Source organism: Rissa tridactyla, chromosome 5, assembly GCF_028500815.1.
Source record: "Rissa tridactyla isolate bRisTri1 chromosome 5, bRisTri1.patW.cur.20221130, whole genome shotgun sequence".
Lineage (NCBI taxonomy): Eukaryota > Metazoa > Chordata > Aves > Charadriiformes > Laridae > Rissa > Rissa tridactyla.
Genome location: NC_071470.1, coordinates 24,954,772 through 24,976,513, shown reverse-complemented (window position 1 = coordinate 24,976,513; position 21,742 = coordinate 24,954,772). Strand labels below are relative to the sequence as shown.

General features: G+C 41.5%; 1 protein-coding gene across 2 annotated transcripts; it reads right to left on the bottom strand.

Annotated features, from left to right (window-relative positions):
• Nucleotides 1–4,862: 4,862 nt before the first annotated feature.
• Nucleotides 4,863–7,958, bottom strand: FGFBP1 (fibroblast growth factor binding protein 1). Of its 2 annotated transcripts, none has more exons than XM_054203189.1 (2): nt 7,880–7,928; nt 4,863–6,562 (listed from the first exon to the last, which is right to left on the bottom strand). In XM_054203189.1, the coding sequence occupies exon 2, from the start codon at nt 6,539–6,541 to the stop codon at nt 5,825–5,827; it is 717 nt and encodes a 238-aa protein (XP_054059164.1). In that variant the 5' UTR covers nt 6,542–6,562; nt 7,880–7,928; the 3' UTR covers nt 4,863–5,824. The 2 variants fall into 2 exon arrangements, with proteins under 2 accessions (XP_054059164.1, XP_054059165.1); XM_054203190.1 differs by having other exon boundaries at nt 4,865–6,566; nt 7,880–7,958.
• Between the last annotated feature and the right edge of the window lie 13,784 nt (nt 7,959–21,742).

The following is a 21,742-nucleotide window of genomic DNA, read 5'->3' as shown; positions in this document are numbered from 1 at the left end:
TCTACAGTGTCTCTAGAAACCATATTACCTTCAGGCAACAGATGAAAAGGTAACTCATATTATTTAAATAATATTCTATTATCTAAGCACACTCATTATATATAATTAGGGCACATAGTATGGATGTATAGAATACATTCCTGTTACATATAATATTGTAGTTCCTGGATTTTAAGATTTATCTTAACATCAAACTTGCCGGCTGACTGGAACAACTCTCCTCTTCCTTGGCATACACAAAGCCCCGCAGAGCCCTTATATGCGCACACTCGCAGACAGTTTTGAACACGTTGCAGGCTCTCATTATATATCAAAGTCCCTTTGACGTGTCTGATTGCTGCCTGGAAATCAGTGTGAGACTTCTATGGTCCACTGGAAGCTTCAGGTTCACTAAGTCTGTCGTTTCACCATGGGGCCTGGTATGATCAGTGACTGAGGCAGCCAGGGAGCAACAACTTGATGGGAAGTCTTCACAGTTCTTCCACCTACTCATTATGGCTTCTTAGTCTTAAAACAGCTGTTTCTAGTGGGATCAGTAAGCAACTTTGGAAAAAGTTCTAGTAGCTGAGAAAAACACATATTTTTACATGGATAGGAGCATGTTTCTAGAGAAACCTGTTACGTGAATCCTTGGTTAAAGAGATAAGCTGGGCCTCAATGCATCGTTTTGTGCTAGTAGTAGCTTTACAAACAAGTAAAAAGCTTTGTGACATGGCCAGTCCCTTCTCTATAAGTGTGATCCTGTATTGTCTCACTACAGTACTGGCAGTGGAAGGAGCAAGCAAGGCACCTGGGTACCATTGTGAAACTTCAAGGTGTTCGGTGTCTAATAACTCTAACCCTGCTAGGATTGTTGCGCTCTGTCTTCTCCTCTCTGGCTCTTTGAAGAGAGGTGAGGCCTGCAGACAGAGTTCAAAATTCCCCTGCTCTCTCAAGGGAGGGAGAGGAAAGCAGCTCAAAGATGTTAGAATACAGGAATACCTACAGTGGCCTTGAGCTCCATGGGATTTGTTACACCATTTATGATGCAGGAGCCATGAATGGCCCAGCCAGGGATGGGATGGTACCACCACCCTAGTGACAAGGTTGCAAAGAACCTCTACAGGCTGGAACCTGTTGAATTTCCCATCCTTGAAGCTGGATTTTTCCATTTGATCAATTCCCAGTGCGGTATCACTCTTGGAAATAACCTAGAGGCACAAACAATACAATATATTGAAATGTAATGAAAACCAGGCAAAGGCACCGGTGAGGTGCAGCAGCTACCAACAGGTATTGAGCTGCCTTGCTCAGGGCACCAACAGAAAAAAAAAATAAGGTAAAGGTGGAAAAAGGAGTGGAATTTATTATCTAGGTTCAGCTATGTCTACATGGATTGAGCAGGGCAGTGTAAAATGTGTCTTGTCTGAGCACTCAGTCTCCCCTTTGGTTGGTCAAATCCAGATGAGGTGATATCAGGCGGTAGGTGCTCATTGGCCCCCTTGGGGGAAGAGGAAGGTAGGGCACTCCTGGAAGCAGGAAGGTTGAGTCACTCGGCTTGATTCTCCTACAAGTAGTCATGTAACATACGAGATTAGATATGTAATCTGTACTGTTGCCAAAATGGTAAATGAATAAAGGAGTTTGCAAAAGGAACGGAAGCTCATTCAGATGAAATTGTGTGTGAAAGCGGGTAGAAAATACACTGCAGAAAACAATAAAAGAATAAAAACTTTAAAATTAAAGGAGCTGAAATTTTACAGATTCTTGAGTAGTTTGCCAGAGCTATTTGCCAGAGCAGTGCCAGCATCGCCAGAGCTATTTCCTGGGCATTAACGATGTCTCCCCATTTCCTAGTGAATGCAAAGATACATCTAAAATTTGCTAGATAAGACTGTCATATATTAGGAGATAACTTTAGAAAAATTCTTAACTTCCAGATTTTTCTCTCCCCCTTTTTAAAAAATCCATCTTTTGTCTCTCCAAAATTTGGTGAGAGTTTGAGAATTTATGGGAGTATATGGGGGTTGGGTCCACCTAAAAAGATCATCCACAGTCTAAACCAGTTACCAAAGGTGTAAGTATTTCATATTGCAAGAGCAGGGAAACTCCCTGAAACTTCCTTGCCTCTGAAGGTAGAACAAATTTCCTATCTTCAAAAGTCCTATCCTTCTTTCCAAATAAATATTCCAGTTACAGTACACAGGGTTGTCTGGAGAAACAAACTATATTGCCTAGAAAGTAAGCTACTTTTTCCCCAAGATATTCCTAATACTTTAAAAATACCTAGAAGTTAGCTGGATATTTTAAAGAACAAATACATTTAGTTCTTGTGCAGGATGATCTAGTCATGAAGCATGAGAAGGGGACCACTGGAACTCTGAAGCCTCTGATTTTCTCCCCATTTCTGTCAAGGCCATCCAGTCTTCCTATACCTCATTTCCCCAGACATAGAATGGGGATGATTTTTCCACAACTCAGGTTAATGCTAAGAAAGCAGAGATCCTTATGTTTTCAATATGGTAGGACAGAGGACTTGGGCTGCACAGGCATAATTTAAATACATTTATTATTTTCCTTCACTGTGTTCCTGCTTGCCCTGCTACAGAAGGTGTTAGAAAAGTCACTGCCACCATTATTCCACGTTATTCAAACATGAAGTTCTGACACAATGACAACCGGTGCACTTGGGGAAAAGAGGCACAGAATAGACCTCAGCTGCCAACTTTTTCATAATGACCACAGATTCTAAGATGAAGAATGCCAGGAAACCTTTTATTTATCTTAACCAGCCTGACTTCAGAAACACCAAAGTTAAACTGACCTAACTGGCTCTGTAAACCCCCAGAAGAAAGCGACTCACATGTAACTGCTGTCGAGTGATTGCTTTGTAGAGGTAGGACTGAAGCACAAGGCTTGGTGAGTGCAATGAGAACTTAGATGCACTTACCCGTAGCTTGTGGTCTGTGCAATCATGGAAAAGGCAGTTCATGAAGTTAGACTGCAGATACATTTGCCTCAGACCCTGCTATTCTGAAATGTGCCCTTCTGAATAGCCAAAACTATGTACCCATGGAAGTTTAAAATCCCATCCTTCGGTTGAGACAGTTTTGAGATCTGCAGTCTCACATTGGCCCACCTTCCAAAGAAAAGCGCTGCACAGGGATCCCCTTTTTTTCCTGATGCTCCGCACTGTCCTTGTAGACAGTCCTTGAAATGCACCCGGGAACTGTTGAGGTCGAGCATGTTTTCCTCCTGTAAAGAGCCACGCATGAAGATAAAAGTCAGTCCTGAAGAAAAGAAGAAGACGAGGCAGCAGAAACACAATGCATCCCTGGCGAGGAGCCATGCAGCTCCAAAACATGGGCCCGGGTGCTGACAGTCCTGCACGCGGAGATGTAACTCACAGCTCTGGAATCCCGGGCTGGAATTTGCTCTGGGATATGTCACTGGCTCGGTGTGCCTGGCTGGCCGGCAGCCACCGGGCGAGCAGTGCCTCCTGGCAACTCAGAGCAGGGCGGATCGCGCCTTGGGCAACAATGTTCTTACAGCAGTAGTCATGGGGGTAACAGCAGCTGCTACGGGCAGTTAGGGTTGGACATTTTCCAAAACATCTGGAGCAACTGAGCCTCTTAAGCCAGCCCTGCCCAGTGCTCTGTGATCTGGGACTGTGCCTGTATACCAGATTAGCTATTCATAATTAATTACTACAGTGCCTGACTGCTTGAGCCAAATGTGCGCTCCTAATCCTTCCTCTGCAGCTTTTGACTTTCATATCTTAATGATCTCCTGATGCCAACACACAGAGCGTCTAGCAGCTGGAACGCACCTGCACGTTTAACACTTATGTATCTGCCTTAATAATAAGGAACTAGTAGCTGGTTTCCCACCCTGCTTGGCACCAGAATGGCTGTGTCTCCCAGCCTCCACAGGAGTTAGTGCTGATGCCCTTTTTTTACAGGAATTTTGCTTTGCTGTGGGCATCAATCCAACAGAATTTATCCTGCACAGCCTGCACAGGGCGTGCAGAGGCTGGAACTTCAGGAAGAAGAACCCGCTTCTTTTTTTGCCGCTCACACTTGGTAAACAATAGCTGAATCCTTCTCAAATACAGTTTGCCTGACTAATAGCAGCATCCCATATTCAAGGTATTAATCAAATAGACATCACAATATTGTAAGTAGCAAAAAAATGTAAATGAATATTACATGAAGTACTTATGAGAGCCTTCAGAATACTGTCCTCTTTAAAATACTGCAGCTAATGCCCGAGCTGATGCTGTGCCTTCTTCCCGACTCTGACAAAATCATTTCAACCCTGTGTAAGAAGGCTTGACCCCTAATAAGAAGCAAAAAAAACCCAAACTATGTGTTTAGTAGCACTTTCCTCTCTTATTGAGGACTTCCCTCTAAAACTAAGTATTTTTGCTAAGTAAATTCTTCATTGCATAGAAAATACTAACTGATACTGAATAATGGCATGGACCTTTATCGCTGTAGCAACAAGACAGAGTAACATTAAAATGCCCTCCCCAGACATGCTCATTGGAGTATATGTGACAACGAATGAAAAGAAGGAAGGAGGTGAGTTACTCATAACTACACATCTTAAAAATGTTCTCTCAAATTTTCTAGCAAGGAGACAATTACTGAAGGAAACAGGCCGTATTTTCTCAAGAAGCAGAAATATTAGTTTAATTTGCTACAAATGCTCAGGGAAATTATATTTCATGAAAGTTCAAGTTTCTATACATGGACCACTGCAGTAGAAGACCATCCTTCTGAGCCTACGGCCACTGTAAAATGTATTACATTTCTTCCAGATGGAGTTTCAAAAATTAGCAAAGGTCAGGTGTCATTAGTTAGCTTTAAATTTCCTAAAAATCTCTATTCTTGTGGAGTTTGGATTTCTCTTTTTTTAAAAAAAAAATACAGGTGAAGATTAATGAACAGAAAAGTATTTATTAGAGTTGTCCATACATAAAGATAACAGAAAATGGAGCTTCAAAAGAACATACAGGCAGTGTTGAGCTGCTTTAGCTGCTTGAGTAAAGGGTCCAGTCCTGGGCCCATGTATGAACTTGTATAAGTCATTTTATCTCTTTGTCTCTGTTTACCTGCCAGAAAATAAGTACAATGGGCTTCATACTATAGGACAAAAGAGAGAACTGAAGTTTGCAAAGTTTTTTCATCCTTTGATGAGATTGGAAAGCTGAAGCTTTGCAAAACTATGGACAAATCTGAAAATCTTGTTGCTCTTCATTATCAAGACGATGAAAAACTAATGATAATGTAGTTCCTTATCAAAATGTTGCTCGCATTGGCTGGGAAAGCTGAAGTCTGCAAAGCTGCAGAAGTATTTTTAAAACTGCTTTATAAGCAACACTTTGCCTAGATCCTGTGAAAGATCAAACTTTGACAAAGGCTTAGCACTTATGGGGAAATTTAGTTAAACACGGAAAGAGAGAATATTTTTAATATATTTTGAAGTTTATTTTTCTTAATAGTTTTTAGGTCAAAAGTATTGTACATAACCAAGAAGTGCATAGCACTGAATTCATCACTTTGGCTAGCACAGCTCAAAGAGGGGCAAGGAGACTGCTTATATACTTCTGTGTAGAGTGTAACATCCATTGGTAACACCTATGTAGCAATCGACGTGTGAATAAATCCTATAACAGCTTCAACTATGTCAAGTGTAGTCTGTTGTGTATATACAAAATCAGAAAAATATATTCCTTTTTTTTCTTATATACACTATATAACACAAGAATAAAATGTGGAATAGTTTGCAGTAACTTAGATGAGATCAGACTTTCATGATACAGGGCTTTAGAAACACTTCCTCAGCATTTTTTGTCTTGGACCATTGTGATAAAAAAGTTGCAGAAAGAAAGCAAGCTTTCTGGACAGTATTCCTCAGCCACCTTTTTCTGATCAATATAATCTATGTCCTCAACACAGTCTTGAGGATGGTGTTCTTGCTTTTTTTCAGTCACAGAGGCAGCTGCTGGAGCCTGAGCAACTTCTTTTGTATGATGAACTGTGTTCCCTTTTGCAGGACCTACGGATGTTAGTAGGCTTGAGCGGGTCAACCTGAAATGGGCGCTTTGCGGGCCTTTCCTACATACTTTAGATTTTAGGACACTTTTGGGGTCTTGACAGATCTCCTTCTGCTTCTTTAGGGATCGGGAGACTTGTTTCCAGTAGGATTTCTGGTTTGCTGCATACTGTGGACAGGTGGAAGGGTGTCCAGAGAATTCACACCAGAACTCGCTGTCACCATGCTTGCACTCTACGTGCAGAGTAGCAGTATTCATGTCGGTCACTGCCCAGGTGCACTCAGCATTTTCTTTGGTTTTAAACTTGCCTTTAGGAGACGCTTTTCCCCCTTTTGACTTCCGCCCTTTTTCATTTTCTCGGTTAGAGTCAGTTTGTTTTTTCCCACCGTCCTCTATGCCTTGCCTCCCCTTTTTTCTTTCCTTCTGTCTCTCACAGTTGGCTAGCAGCATCTGGGAGATCAGAATCAACACACAAAGAAGTCCAAAGCTTTTGATCCTCATGGTCTCTGTTTTGCTTATTATCTGCCTTCAAAACAAACGAAAAAAAACAAACAAAAATATAAAAACATTTTAACTCAATACTGGGGTCCATTTGACAGTTGCAGTATTTCAGACATAGTATTGCACTGCTCTTTGATATCTATTAAAATGATGTTACCAGCAAAATCCTCTGTCCCTGAATAATACCTGGTCTCTAGAACCATTACATATGATCCTTGAGAACTGTAGATGGCTATGGAGAAACTCCTTCTGATCCCATTACTTAATTAGCTATGCAACGTGGAAGAGAAGAAAGTCACTCCCAGGACGTGCTACCGCCCAGTGATTAAGGTACCTTAATTAAAATCTCTTCTGCAGTCACAGAAGGAATTGGAACCTGGGATTTGTCAATCTCAGATGGATATCTTAAGTTATAACATATAAAACAGTTGTCCCCATGATCTCCCATTTTGAAAATGGCACATAAGCAATTTTGACTCCAGCCTCTTCAAAAATATGCCAGATAGAAAGGAAACCATTTGGTTTAAATTGAGCAAAATTATTTCTTAGGCACCTTAAAAATTGTTTTAATTCACTGGTTATGCCAGTATTTCTGTTTTCTGTTGAAAAAAAAAAGACAGTAGTCTTTCCAGACACCAAAAAGTAACTATTGATGCATTCTCTGCCGCCTCGACGGCTAAACAAATAGAACTACTGCTTTGCTTTTGAAGACACCTGCAGTGTGCTGGGTTGTGTCTAAAGCTACCGAATTCAAGGGATAACTATGCAACTTCGGTTTTGAAATGTAGCTAGTTAGCAAATCATTATCAAGCCGATCCCTGAGTCTGCACAGAGCACATTTATTTCTGGAGGTGTTTCTCTTTATGAAGCAGCTTTCAGGATCAGAGCATACCATAATAGCAGAGGGTTTAAATCTGGCATTCAGTTGATTAAATCCCTTAATGTATTTTTCAGATGTTTCCATCATAGCCATTTCTGTAGCCAAGTTTCCATGTTAGAAAGCAGAAATTCCTGTGTAGGCATGCTAATAAGGAACCTGTTTCAACATTTAACCCTCTGCAAATATCTTTAGTTGCATAAATTTAGAATCTAGAATACAGAAGTAGCAGCAGATGTGAGCAGGTCCTACTTTTGCATACTTTTTACTTGGCTTGATTCATGCCTTATACTCTAGACAGGGATTTTTCACTCCATAAAACCCTCTTTAGAGAACATCAAGTAGTATTTACAGTTCTGCTGCAAATGCAGCAACTAATAACATTAAAGTGAATAATGATGTGACAGTAACCTTCTGTTGCAAGTGGAACAGCGCAAAAGTAAGATAACTAAAAGACATACCTTGCACAGGGCTTGGAGACACCCAAACGCAACTCCAGATCTCGCAACTCGTCTCTTTCAAAAGAATCAGAGCTAGTTGTAAAAGCAGCGTGGTATTTATAAAGGCAGAGACACACCTTCAGGTCTCCAGCGAGGCTATTTCAACACAATAGGATACTTCAGTGCCATGTTCATTTACCTCTGACACACCTCCTTGGAAAAGCGCCAGTTCTCATTCCTAGCGCACACCAAAAAAATAAAAACCCAACCACCCAGCTATGGTGGGGTGACAAGGTGTGTTTGCGTAAATTAGGTGTTACTTCAGCCAAGTCCTTCCCTCTTCATGAACAAAGATAAGAAGTTTATTAGATCATGAGCTTCTCTAAAAGAGCTTTTCCCAGCCATTCAATGGCTGTATCCCGCAGCGCCCTCAACAAGTTGCACTACCATTGTGTTTAGCATAATTTGGGTAGCGTTCAGTGATTCTTTGGGAAATGAAAACCATTGCACAAAGCATTTCAAAGTTACCTTTCAGACATTTTGTTACCTCCTGTGACAAAAATAAATCGGAGAACATTTTAAAATCAAAATAAGTAATTATTCTGCATTAAGGACAGCATTCATTATGGTGAGATGGTCATAAGCACAAAGTTCAGGAACAAATACAAGCTCCCTCAGAATTAGTGACTGTATGGGATCTAAGAACGGGGATCAATCGCACAGCACTGAGCTATGCTCCTCCCTCTCTGCCAGCTTTTGTGTATATAAAGAAGGGGGTTACATCAGGAGATTTCCTTATGGGACCACGTCTAATGTACAGTAACCTGAAAAAGATGATGACAGTGAAAGAACAAGCATTAGACATATACAAAAATGCATTCAGAGTTGGGAATAGGCATCCCTTAAGGAATGGATAGAGCAGCTAGTGCCTTTGTAGCTCGGCTGCTTCAGGTGGTTTTACTAGAGAAAAGCAAGTGGCACATTTGTAATATTTGCTTGGGAAATACCAGGATGAAAGGTGAGATGCAAGGAGAGATAAAAGTAGAAATTTTTATAAGATATAGGCAGGTTGTCCTCTTTGAGTCTTTCCCATTAGATATAAATGGAATGTGACAAAGAGACAAAGCTATCAGCAAGGCATTATCTCGACTGGTTTGGCAATGAGGAGACTTTTAACTTTCTTTAAAAAAATCAGAAGCCAAAAAAGGAAGGAAAAGTGTAATTTTGCAATGAGGGCAGGACAGAAATTCGGGGAATGGGATTCATTTATTTGAAATACTAAGGTTCTGATCTGTGTGCTGGGGCTATCCCTAATCTGGGTGTATATGTTCAGCTACCTTTGATGCTTTCTGATCGAATCCAGCCATTAGTTCTGCCTTGTGCACCTTTGATTGGCATGAGTTAGTATGAAACTATTTGCAACACTCAATTAAATGTGAAAGATTTGTGGTTAGCACTGGCAACGGCTAATGAATAGGGGTAAAGATAACTCATGGATCAGAAAAGGTTTTACTGTGTCAGGTTGGATGGGAATCAGAGAATGAGGATAATGTAAGAGATAAGTAAGGGAGAGACTTTCTTGCTCAGGAATCCTAAACCAACACCACACAGTATCCACAGTATCATCTGGAGTATTAGTATTTAGGTTTACAGTATTAGGCAGTAGTATCGGGTTAACGGTTGGACTCGATGATCTTAAAGGTCTTTTCCAGCCTAAGTGATTCTATGATTAATTCCATTTAGCGTGGATCCTCAAAACTGTGCAGCTGCATTAGTGTGGCTATATGCCCTTGATAATGAGCCTCTCATTATTGGCTAGTTACTTTGGGGACAGCATCAAGCCAAAGTGGCTATACTACCTCAGGTTCTGGCACTCATTCAGGTGTGTCTTTATCATGCAGGCCCCATTGCCCTGTGTAAGTATACCATAAATTGGTTTTTGTGTGACAGATTAGGGGTTGGTTCAAGCATATCACCAAAAAACCCCGCCACCAAACCACCAACACACCCCCTACTGTGGCTGAACAGCTACAAAGAGGGAAGAGAGGATGGTTATGAAGAAATACGTAAGGAACCACAAGCAACAGGACCAAGCACAAGGTTTACAGTAATGAACTACACACTCCTGTCCCAGCTCTGCCACAGATTTTCTCAGAGCTATTCACTAGGAGGTGCCAGATACATTCTTTACGTGGGAAGGGAATATAATACTTATTCTTGTAGATAATGTTGCAATGATTTTTTGTTAGTCTTTACAAAATGCCATTTACTGGTGAAACTAATTACTTTGTGCTGAAGATATTTAAGCCCTCCACGATTCATCACTTCCAAAGTTGCCTATTTTGACAGCTTTGACTTGCAAATTAGGTTTCAATGTGAGTCACAGTTCAACTGCCCCTTTGTCGGTGGGACATATCAGTGCAGTCTTCCTACTTGATAAATAACGGGGGACACAGGGAGAGAAAAGGCTGCGCAAGAGAAGATTTACCTTTTTGCTGCTTTGGTATTCCCTGCCTGAGGTCGTGGCAGGCTGGGCACACGTTAGCTCTTCCTGTCTGTGGGGAATTCGGCAGTCGAGTGATTGTTTGCATGGGCAATTTCATCTTTGAGATGATCCGTCTTGACCCAGCTGGACCTCTTTCCTAACCTGTTTAGATGATTTTGAAATCCCAGTAAATCCAGATTTACTTATTTAGGTACATACAATATAGTTTCAATCTACAGAGGCTGGCCTGGATACCCTGCAGTTTTATTGCTGTACTGCCAGAATATCCCTTTGTTTTGTTTTAATTAGACATGAACTGATGTTTTACGGATGCCTTTTACCTAGCTGGGCATATAGTGCATATTCATACTGTACCCCAATAATCCTGCTCGGATCTGCCTCATTACTATCTCCAGGTGATCAGAATATTTGCTTTCTTCAACTTTCACCTTGAAAAGAAAGTACACAAAATTAAAGTAGGACCTCAATTTCTTAGGTGTTTAATTAGCATCTAATTTTCAATGAAAAAACTGTGGCAAAAACTTGTTTATAATATGGTTTCCAAGAAAGTTTGTTTTTTCTTTCTGTCATGCACGTTTTAAAATATACCTTAATCTTGCCTTTTGCTGAGATGAAATGCTGTCTCCTTGTAAACTGCAGGCACAGTTTTGCCACAGAACAAACAGTGCAGATTCGAAAAATAATTTGATCCATGCAACATATGGCAAACCTAAACAGCTAATTTGGCAAGATCAGATTTATGGGGAGCTGTTTAGTTATTAAAATAAAAGGCACAGAAAACATCTGGCAACACTAACAAATAAAAGTAATCATTGGGAATTATTAACAAGGATTACCAAATCCCAGTGTGAGTTTTCTATAGAAAATCTTAATCCAGACGTAGTCCTGCTGCCTTTTGACTGACACCTGGGACAGTTAATCAGCATTTTTAAGTTTTCATTAGAAGTGTTATAATTACACCTATCTGGTGTCTTTCTGCTCTTTAAGTAAAGAGAAAAAGAGGTTTTATCCTTATTCCTAACTATGATTCATTGATGTGGAAGAAGTGCAGTGTTTTCTAAGTCAGTCCTTATTGCTGCTTATGTATTATCCACAAATATATGCATTTTTGTATAGGAAAATACTATAATTTGAACTATTAGTTGCTTTGGTGTGTTATTTGCAAACTGCAACTTGCTTGTGCTGTCACCTATGTGCCATTGTGAGGCTTCTGTTTATTTATAGTTTTTTCCCCCACGGAATAGAAAGTCAATTTTTATGTACAAACAATAAAAAGTTGATTTAATTTACAAATAGTAAATGATCAATGAATTTCCTTGACCATCTACAAATATGGCTCCGTATAAGAATATCAGCTATTTGTCAGTCGTACGTGTAGACATCAGGATGTTGTTCTCTGTGCAAATGCTCAGGCAGAGTGAATTAAAATAGATCCAGCATCAGTGAACAGCTGCTTGCATTTCAAATTAATGTCCGTGAGTATCATTCTGCAACATTCAAGCAATCCTGAAGATGGAGAGTGACTCACTGCATCAGGTAATGTTCCACGGATATAAAAGGAGGACTTGATTTTAATGGGATTCCAGGGACATGCATAGAATCAGTCCTTCTGTCCCAATTTTCCTTTTAGCTTAAACAGTTTGCACACAGGCTTCCTTGAAAAACTGTGCCACCTGGCACAACGTACCTCTGCCACTCTCTAGAGTAAGTTTGCAAACTTTGTTAAAAGAGCAGGGTCAGGCATGTGTATTATAAACCTCAATTTCTACTTTTACATATACACTAGAAGTGAATATATATTTTCTGCAAGACCTGAAAAAAGAATGACATTGTGCACTCTACAGCTAGAGTTCCTTTAAAAACTACCCGCCTGGCTAAAGGGATGATGTTAAGTTGCAGTTACTTTCAGGAGCGGGGAGGTGTGGGGGGTTGTGGGGTTTTTTGTTGTTTTTTATTTGTTTTTAATGTGACTAGCATTCCAGGTGTTCCCTGCAAGTAAATGTATACCATCAATGTATGTAAATCAGACATTTTCAGTGTATAGGTACACGCATTATTCATTACAACAGACTAGCCTGTTCATGTACTGCTTACTAACGAAATATAATCATGTACAGGCTGTAGGTGTACACCATTTTACTGAAAATACCGGCTGAAAGACTAAGTATGTTCACACCCCTTCTTCCCGCCAAGTGCAATACCCTTTCTACGGTGGCGGTGGGTTGCTCTCTGACTCCTCGCTTCCACCCCTGGGTAAAAAGGCTTCAGGCAAGGAACTCATACCTTTATCTCCTTTTTAATTCTGTGAATCTGGTATCTACAAAAGACAGCAAGCTGACAGCCCTAAATTCTGAAGCCCTCTTACATAGCCACAACAAAGGTGTCACACGGGCAGTGGCCACCGATGGCAGCCTTTCTGCATCTCACCGCCTGTGCCCAACACTTCAGAAGAATATTCCATAGCCTACTGCCATTTCTCTGGAATTTAATTCAAAATGTGGCGATGGTTTCAGTGCACTGAGATCTGCTTACTAGCTATTTTACATGGAGGCATAGTCACTGCAAAGGAGGTGAAGGAAACTCATCAGTTAAAAATAATTTTCAGTTACTTCTGTCCTGAGTTAAATAAGTATGAAAAAAGGGCACCGGATTCTCTCTCCGTTGAGTCTTTGACAGCGTCCAATTGTTTCACAAACTAGCCAAAACTGACAAGTGAATTTGGCAGAACAGCATCCACGTGAAAAACAATACCATGAAACCCAAATGAGAAACAAACAAAAACTCACTAATTCAAACAAGTGTTAAGTTTAAGTTGATCACAGAATAACAGAAAATTATGACTGCTGTATATTAATTATAACCTAATAAAAAGAAGGGCACCTTACAAGACTAAATGGTAAAGTTATTTTATAGCAAATTCCAGTTCATGCTGAGGTTCCCAGTTGCAGATGCTCAGGCATTTCCATTAAGAACTAAATTCCTTAAGCACTAGTAAATTAAGTGAACACAGTTCCTTCATACAGTGGTTATCTGTGAGTGAAACTAACAGCTTAATCATTTTATCCGTCATTTGTAGCCCTAGTATTACTGATTACCTTCCTCATCTATGAATTCAGTAGTTCTTACTTGCAGTGTTATTCTTCATTTACTTGCTGCATTACGTTGGCAACATTTTGATTAAAATATCTTGAAATTCATTACTGCCAAGGTGTAGTTTCTCTTCAGCAGAGCTCTAACCCTCTCAGCTCCCAGCTCATACCTGGCAGTCAGCAGTTGTTCATCTATTACTAGCTGCTTATTGAACACACAGTCAGAAAAGGGAGAGTTTGTTTCCAGACCTGCAGAGCGTTACTTTAGCTTGGTAGGCAAGGACAGTCGTGTTTTCAGAAAAACGTAAGTGGTTTTAATTAACCCAAGGAGCTCCAAGCCAGTGATGGAGCACGACCGTTAGGAATGTGTTTCTGAAATGATGAGGAAATCCCTCTTATTTCATTAGGTAATACAGGGCAAAATTCTGTGGACCACATGTATGCAGGAGGCAGAAACATTTGATGCCAAATGGGGTTGACAGTGCTTTGCCTTGGCAGGAGGAGGCTTTCCAAATTCAAACAAGGCTAAGAAAATTTTAGATGCCTCTTCTCCCTCAGTTTTATTGTGAAAGTAAGCTGAACCAACCTTAAAGAAAGTTTGCCTTGATTTTGAGACAAGTCAAGACAAAGAAGTATACATAATTGCCATTGCTAACTAAACATGATTACCCTCTTCTATGCATGATGTTAAATGCTGATACCATGATAAAGATGACTGTTACTATACAAGAGTTAGTGGAAAACATATCCCAATCCAAGCAGATCCGAAGATTTTAATCCCTGCATATTTGCATGTGATAATGTTACAGAATCACCTGAGAAGAGATGGTATTAGACAGACAAAAAAAAAAAAAAAAAAAAAAAATCTGTTTTTTCCTCTTGTTTAGAATTTAGCTTTCACAGAAGACAGAGGCTATATTTTATAAAGAAAAAAATACTTGGAAGAAAAATAATGTGAAATAGATGGATACTACACTGAAATGTGTGTTTCGTACTGATTTTTCGAATATCAGGAAAAACTTAACCTCAAAATCTGAATTTTACATATTTTCATTTTATTTTGGCTCCAATGGAAGTTATCACTTCTCTATCTCAAATCACAGCTAAAGACTCTCCAAGCACAATCATTTCATTGTCCTGTGATTTTATTTGAGCAGGCTGGCTGCTTCATTTATTAGTATAGATTCATTGATTTATTAGCACAGATTCACTATATTCAGGGCATGGTCAAGTTGTTTTGGCAGCCAGGGGCAACAACTATTGACTAATTGCCATCTGAACTATTTAGCCTGCTAAGATTTTTATAGCTTAAAGCAATGCAAGAGCCTGTCTGTCTGGACCAGAACAGCTTCAGAAATACAATCAGACAAAGGATTGCTCTCTTACAGGAAGATAAAATGAGTAAAATAATAAAAAGATGCCATTGTAAATTGCTGCCTGCCATTAGACTTGGAGTTTACTCAGGGTAATGGCAAGTCATGCATATCTATGAGAAGGAAGAACTCAGCACGTTACATGAAATCATCAGACACGTATCACCAGAACACAAGGGACTGTCTTGTGAGCAGCACTGTTTACCGTAAACGCTGAGCTCCAACCAAAACATTCTTTCAGCTGTCACAAATGCCTTATCTCTTGTTAAACATTGCAGTAAAAAATGCCCCATATGCTTATTCAGGTGAAAAAAGCCTTTGCATTAAGGCAATGGTGTCAAAGATAATAAATGAGATTCAGCCCTCTTCTAGTTCTAATCCACCTTCTCATAAGGGTAAGATTATTTTTTTCTTAGCGGGAATTTGAAATGACTTAGGCACTTGTTTCAAGTTCTTTCTGGTGTATACACAGCAGTCTCCACTAAATTAGTTCCTTTACAGGCAGTAAAAATACTACTTGGTCCTGTGTAGGTAAAGGGGACCAAGGTCAGTTGAGGGTTACAGTGTGGTTTGGAACACTTCAAATACTGACCAGATCAGCGGTGAAACTCTTCCACACATTTGTGCGACTGCAGAGTGATACAGGATGAATATGAATAGAGTTGAAGACAGAGTATGTACAGGCCAAGATATAGGATGTTAAAAAGACATTCTTTCCTAGATGCTGACCACATTTTTTGAGGTTGCGTCTGGGCTTCTGTAAACCACATCTGATCTGAAATGATGTAATCAACAGTATTGTTTTCAAGGAAGATGCAGCAGTTATCTTTTCTACCTTTTACTGTAAGAAATTAAAACAAGTTAGATTTCCTTTCTAGTTTTTCTCTAATGCAGTCTTAGTTGGAATAGATGGACTTTCAAAAGTCTGTTTCTTATTATCAGTGATAGCTCTGGTCTTTGTCTGTTCTCAGGATCTCTTCTGTAAATAAATTAAGCTGTACCAATAAGTACACATGTGCTTATATACATAGATGTATATATAATGTAATATAACATAATACAATAAGCATTGAATAGTTTTCTCCCTTCCGTTATATTTCATTAATATGAGTGGTTTTATTTGCATATTTGTTGAAATAAGGGTTGCATATCTGTGTGTGGAGAGAGAAGAATAGGTTGATCTAACCTTAGAAAGTATATTGAGTAAACTCATCAGTTTTTAAGTGCCTGGTAATTTTGTTGTTTTTCACACTGGTTCCAAGCACAGCAAGAGGCTTCTAGCACTTGCTATGAAATAAACATTCATTTCAAGTATACTTTTTAAATATAGTGGAAAAATGGAAACAAGAACCAAGAAATTGTTCCAGGAATAGGAAACCAGGAACTAGGAATGGAAAACCAGGCACTTTATGGTGTAGGAGGCTGTGCTGGGTCTGGCTGGGATGGAATTAATTTTTTATAGCAGCCCATATGGTGGTGTGTTTTAAATTTGTGACTAGAGTAGTGCTCATAACATACTGATATTTTAGCTATTGCTAAACAGCGTCAAGGTCTTCTCCATTTCTCACTCTGTTCCCTCTCCAACAAGTACACTGCGGGTGGTCAAGAGACTGGGAGGTGACACAGCCAGGACAGCTGGCCCCAGCTGACCAAAGAAACCTGCGGGATGTTCCATACCATAAGACGTTGCGTGCAGCAATGAAACTGGGGGCAGTCTTTCTAGGGTAGCTGTTGCTTGGAGACTGGCTGGGCATCAGCATGCTTCTGAGGGGTGTAGAGTGAATGTCTTTGAGTCACTTCATGGTTTTTTTCCCCTCTTCCCTTCACTTACTAAGCTGTCTTTATCCCAACCCACATTTTTTTCTCTCTTTTGCTCTTCCAGTTCTCTCCTCCATCCCACTGGAGTGTGAGAGAGTGGCTGGTGGGTGCTTTGTTGCTGTCTGGAGTCAACCCACCACAGAGATTTCAATTCCGCAAATAGCTAACTAAGAATTTTTTATTTCAGTGGATTCCAGTTGAAAAGAAACCAACAGAGAGTTCAGTCCATGTGCAGAACTTCCCCTTCACTAAAAATACCGATGGCCAAGACACACTGATACTGCCTTGGGTCCATGACTCTAAACCATGACAGTTATTGCAGGAAAGACAACAAGAAGGTACAGTCACAGCTGTGACAACTCCTTTGCTGATTTAGATTATGACATTTGAAGAAACTATTTCAGCTACGTGAGAAGAGTGCTCTTGGCCTAACACAAGCAATGTCTCCACAAGTCATGTCAGCCACCATAGCCTGACTTACTCACTGACAGGATTAGCCATAAAGTTTATCCTCGATAATTTTTGGGTTATCCTTGACACATAGTTGACACATTTAAATGCACTCGGGCTGTGAGGCTCAAGAGCTCGTATATGGAAGCAGCTCTGAAAAGCCCTACCGAAAGGTCAGCAAGTCCGAAGAATGACTATAAAGGTCTGCGTTTCACAGCTACTGAGTGGGCTGGTAGCTCTCAGCATTTTCACATCTGACATAAGCCTCTGAAGGCACAGAGAAAGGACAAAGGGAATGAACAAATCTTATTTGCCATTTTCCTTTCACTGAGGTCAGCACATTTGGGTATACAGCGAATAGAAGCCGTTAACAGAGAAAAAGGTTTCTTGACCCATCCTTCCAAGTTCTAGTGCAACTTGTTATCACGGAATCACGGAATCACGGAATCTTCAGAGTTGGAAGGGACCTCTAGAGATCATCTAGTCCAACTCCCCTGCTAGAGCAGGGTTGCCTAAAGCACATCCCTCAGGGCTGCATCCAGGCGGGTCTTGAAAATCTCCAGAGAAGGGGACTCCACAACCTCCCTGGGCAGCCTGTTCCAGTGCTCTGTCACCCTCACTGTAAAGAAGTTTTTCCGTGTATTTGAACGGAACTTCCTATGTTCTAGCTTGTGCCCATTGCCCCTTGTCCTGTCGCTGGGAACCATTGAAAAGAGCCTGGCTCCGTCCTCCTTAAACCCACCCTTTAGGTACTTGTAAACATTAATCAGGTCCCCCCTCAACCTTCTCTTCTCCAGGCTAAAGAGTCCCAGCTCTTTCAGCCTTTCCTCATAAGGGAGGTGCTCCAGTCCCATAATCATCTTGGTTGCCCTTCGCTGGACTCGCTCCAGTAGTTCCCTGTCCCTCTTGAACTGGGGAGCCCAGAACTGGACACAGTACTCCAGTTGTGGCCTCACCAGTGCAGAGTAGAGGGGGAGAATGACCTCCCTCGACCTACTGGCCACAGTCTTCCCTATGCAGCCCAGGATGCCATTGGCCTTCTTGGCGACAAGGGCACACTGCTGGCTCATGGATAATTTGCTGTCTACCAGGACCCCCAGGTCCTTCTCCTCAGAGCTGCTTCCCAGCATGTCCGCCCCTAACCTATACTGGTGTTTGGCATTCTTCCTTCCCAGGTGCAGGACCCTACACTTGCTTTTGTTGAACCTCATTAGGTTCTTCTCTGCCCAGCTCTCCAGCCTGTCCAGGTCACGCTGGATGGCAGCACGGCCCTCTGGAGTGTCGGCCACCCCTCCCAGCTTGGTATCATCAGCAAACTTGCTGAGGATACACTCTGTCCCCTCATCTAGGTCATTAATGAATATATTGAACAAAATTGGTCCAAGTATTGACCCCTGAGGGACACCACTCGTTACAGGCCTCCAACTGGACTCTGTGCCGCTGATCACAACCCTCTGGGTTCTGTCACTCAGCCAGCTCTCGATCCACCTCACTGTCACCTCGTCTAGCCCATACTTCCTCAGCTTCCTAATGAGGATGTTATGGGAGACAGTGTCAAAAGCCTTGCTAAGGTCAAGGTAGATGACATCTACGGCTCTCCCCTCATCCAGCCAACCCGTTATAACATCATAGAAAGCTATCAGATTGGTCAGGCATGATTTGCCCTTGGTAAATCCATGCTGACCACTTCCAATAACTTCCTGTTCCTCTATGTGTTTGGAGACGACATCCAGAATGAGTCGCTCCATTACCTTCCCAGGGACAGAGGTGAGACTAACCGGCCTGTAGTTCCCTGGGTCCTCCTTCTTGCCTTTTTTGAAGATTGGAGTGACGTTAGCCTTCCTCCAGTCCTCAGGCACCTCTCCTGTTCCCCATGACCTTGCAAAGACAATGGAGAGTGGTCTAGCGATAACATCTGCCAGCTCTCTCAGCACTCGCGGGTGCATCCCGTCAGGGCCCATGGACTTATGAATGTCCAGCTTGGCCAAGTGGTCTCTGACCCTGTCCTCCTCAACTAAGGGAAAATCTTCCTCTCTCCGGACCTTCCCCCTTGCCTCCAGGGTATGGGATGTGTGAGGGACGGCTTTATCAGTGAAGACCGAAGAAAAGAAGGCATTCAGTAACTCTGCCTTCTCTGTGTCTTCCACCACTAGGGCACCCGTCTCATTCATCAGTGGACCTATATTTTCCCTAGTTTTCCTTTTTCTGTTGATATACTGGAAAAATCTCTTCTTGTTGTCTTTAACTGCAGTGGCCAAGCTGAGTTCTGATTGAGCTTTGGCCCTTCTAATCTTCCCCCTGCATAGCTTTGTTATATCTTGATAATCCTCATAAGTTGCTAAGCCCCTTTTCCAGAGAATGTAAGCCTTCCTTTTTTTCCTGAGGTCCAGCCAAAGCTCTCTATTTAGCCAGGCTGGCCTTCTTCCCCGTCGGCTCGTCTTTTGGGACATGGGGATGGCCTTCACCTGTGCTTCTAAGAGCACCTGCTTGAAGTATGACCAGCTTTCCTGGGCACCTTTGCTCTTCAAAACTGCCTCCCAAGGGACACTCTCAACCATGCTCCTAAACAGGCTAAAGTCTGCCCTTCGGAAATCCAAGGTGGCAGTTTTGCTGGCTCCCCGCCTCCCTTCACCAAGAATTGAAAACTCTATCATTTCATGGTCACTCTGCCCAAGATGACCTCCAACCTTTACATCCCCCACAAGACCTTCTCTGTTAACAAACAGTAGGTCCAGTAGGGCACTTCCCCTAGTAGGTTCCTTCACCAGCTGTGTTAGGAAGTTGTCTTCCACACACTCCAGGAACCTCCGGGACTGTTCCCTCTCTGCTGTGTGGTATTCCCAGCGGACATCCGGGAAGTTGAAATCCCCCAAAAGAACAAGGGCAGATGATCGCGAAACCTCTGCCAGCCGCTTATAGAATACTTCATCAGTTTCTACATCCTGATTAGGGGGTCTATAACAAACTCCCATCACGATATCTGCCTTGTTGGCCTTCCCCTTGATTTTTATCCATACACACTCAACACTGTCATTTACAGTGTTGAGTTCCAGACATTCAAAACCGCCCCTAACATAGGGGTTATGGTTAGCAACAAGTGAAAGGACGCACATCCCTCAGCATTTATGATAGACTTGGGGTTTGCTCAGTTGACCAAGAGAAGATATGATGTCTCTGACTATATCGTTCTTTCAAAACTTAGTGTTTAGTGTTTTTTCTTGGATCATTTTTAACTCTACAGCTCCTCCATGTGGACATCATTAACAAATGAGAAATTAATACCCTAAACACTAGGTATTAATACCTTTTTAATAGATTTGCAGAGGACTAGCAGTATTCTAAATATATAGGACATTTTTAAAGGTATTCAACCCTGTTCATCCAGAAACCCATTTTCTGAAAACAGATGAAAAGCAGAGCAGTAACTCCGTACATCAGAATGCCACTGCTACTGCTGCGGCGTTACAATTCCAATTCTAGTTTAAATTACCTTCTTTCCTCTGTTATCACATGAATTACACAAACTAACTTTTTACTCGTATTTAATTCTGTTTGTTCCTGTGTGCCTCTATAGGAATCTCACAGCTATGTCCTCTTTTATCTACCAGGGAATTTGTGGGATTTTCTCCAGTCTGTTGGTAAAGAGGACTTAACTCCTGGTTAACTAACCTGCTGGTTGGGAAGAGGGTGGAAGGCTGTATCTAGTAAAGAACAGCCTTCCCATAACCATCTTCCAAGCTGCCTATCCATAGCCTTCAGAAACTGAGTCCTAGATTATGCAATGCAATATTTAAAAAAATTATTTAATAGACAGTGAATATTATCTGCATGTTGATGATGACACGGTCCAACTGACTTCAATAAACACTAATAAGCATTAGGCTTGGGGCAAATTGAAAAGATAAGAAAAGAGAACCACCTGACGCACCCCAGGAATTTTGGAGACTAGGTGGTGGCACTCACCGTCCCCTCGCACCCCTCCAGGAAGAGCAAAGGTGGCATGAAGAGAGACTGTATCTTCCCTGCCCAGTCTCGCAGCTGAACTGGAAACGGCCAGTGTTCTGAAAGGTTGCTCAGATAGCTTTCAGTCACCACAAGGGTATCCGATGTATGCCTGGAACTTACAAAAAGTTATCTTTTAACACTTTTGATTGGAGGTTTGAGGTTGAATAGGAAACGGAAGAAAATATGGAAAGAAGAGAGACGTCAGGTGCTGCTAGATTTGTCCTGCAAATCACACTTTTAATGAAAGTCCCATGGTCTGAATTCACATTCACTATTAATTAGTACGAGAGCGCATCTCACACATGGTAAAGCAGTCTTTCCTGATGCTTTTATGAAGTGTTTGCTTAAGCCAGGTCTCAGAATAGGTAGGGATGGTTGTGAGATTCTTTTGTTAGCTCCGGTCAGGTTTTGATCTCAGATCTTAAAATAAACGGAGCTAGCCAATTCCTTTTGAGAACAGGACTTTGTAGCTTTTTGAAGTATAGTTGAGCTCGGCAAAGAAACCTCAGTCCTCCCTAAGCACCACTAAAAGCCCAAAGCTGCCCTGAACTAGGACAAGCTGCTGACTGAAGCATTCTGCTTAATTATGGTCTACAGCACAAAAAGGCTCGATGGCTGCCCCACAACTATTGGCAGGGAATGT

Coding starts and splice junctions, on each gene's coding strand:
- FGFBP1 (XM_054203190.1), bottom strand. CDS start 6,541: ATGAGGATCAAAAGCTTTGGACTTCTTTGTGTGTTGATTCTGATCTCC.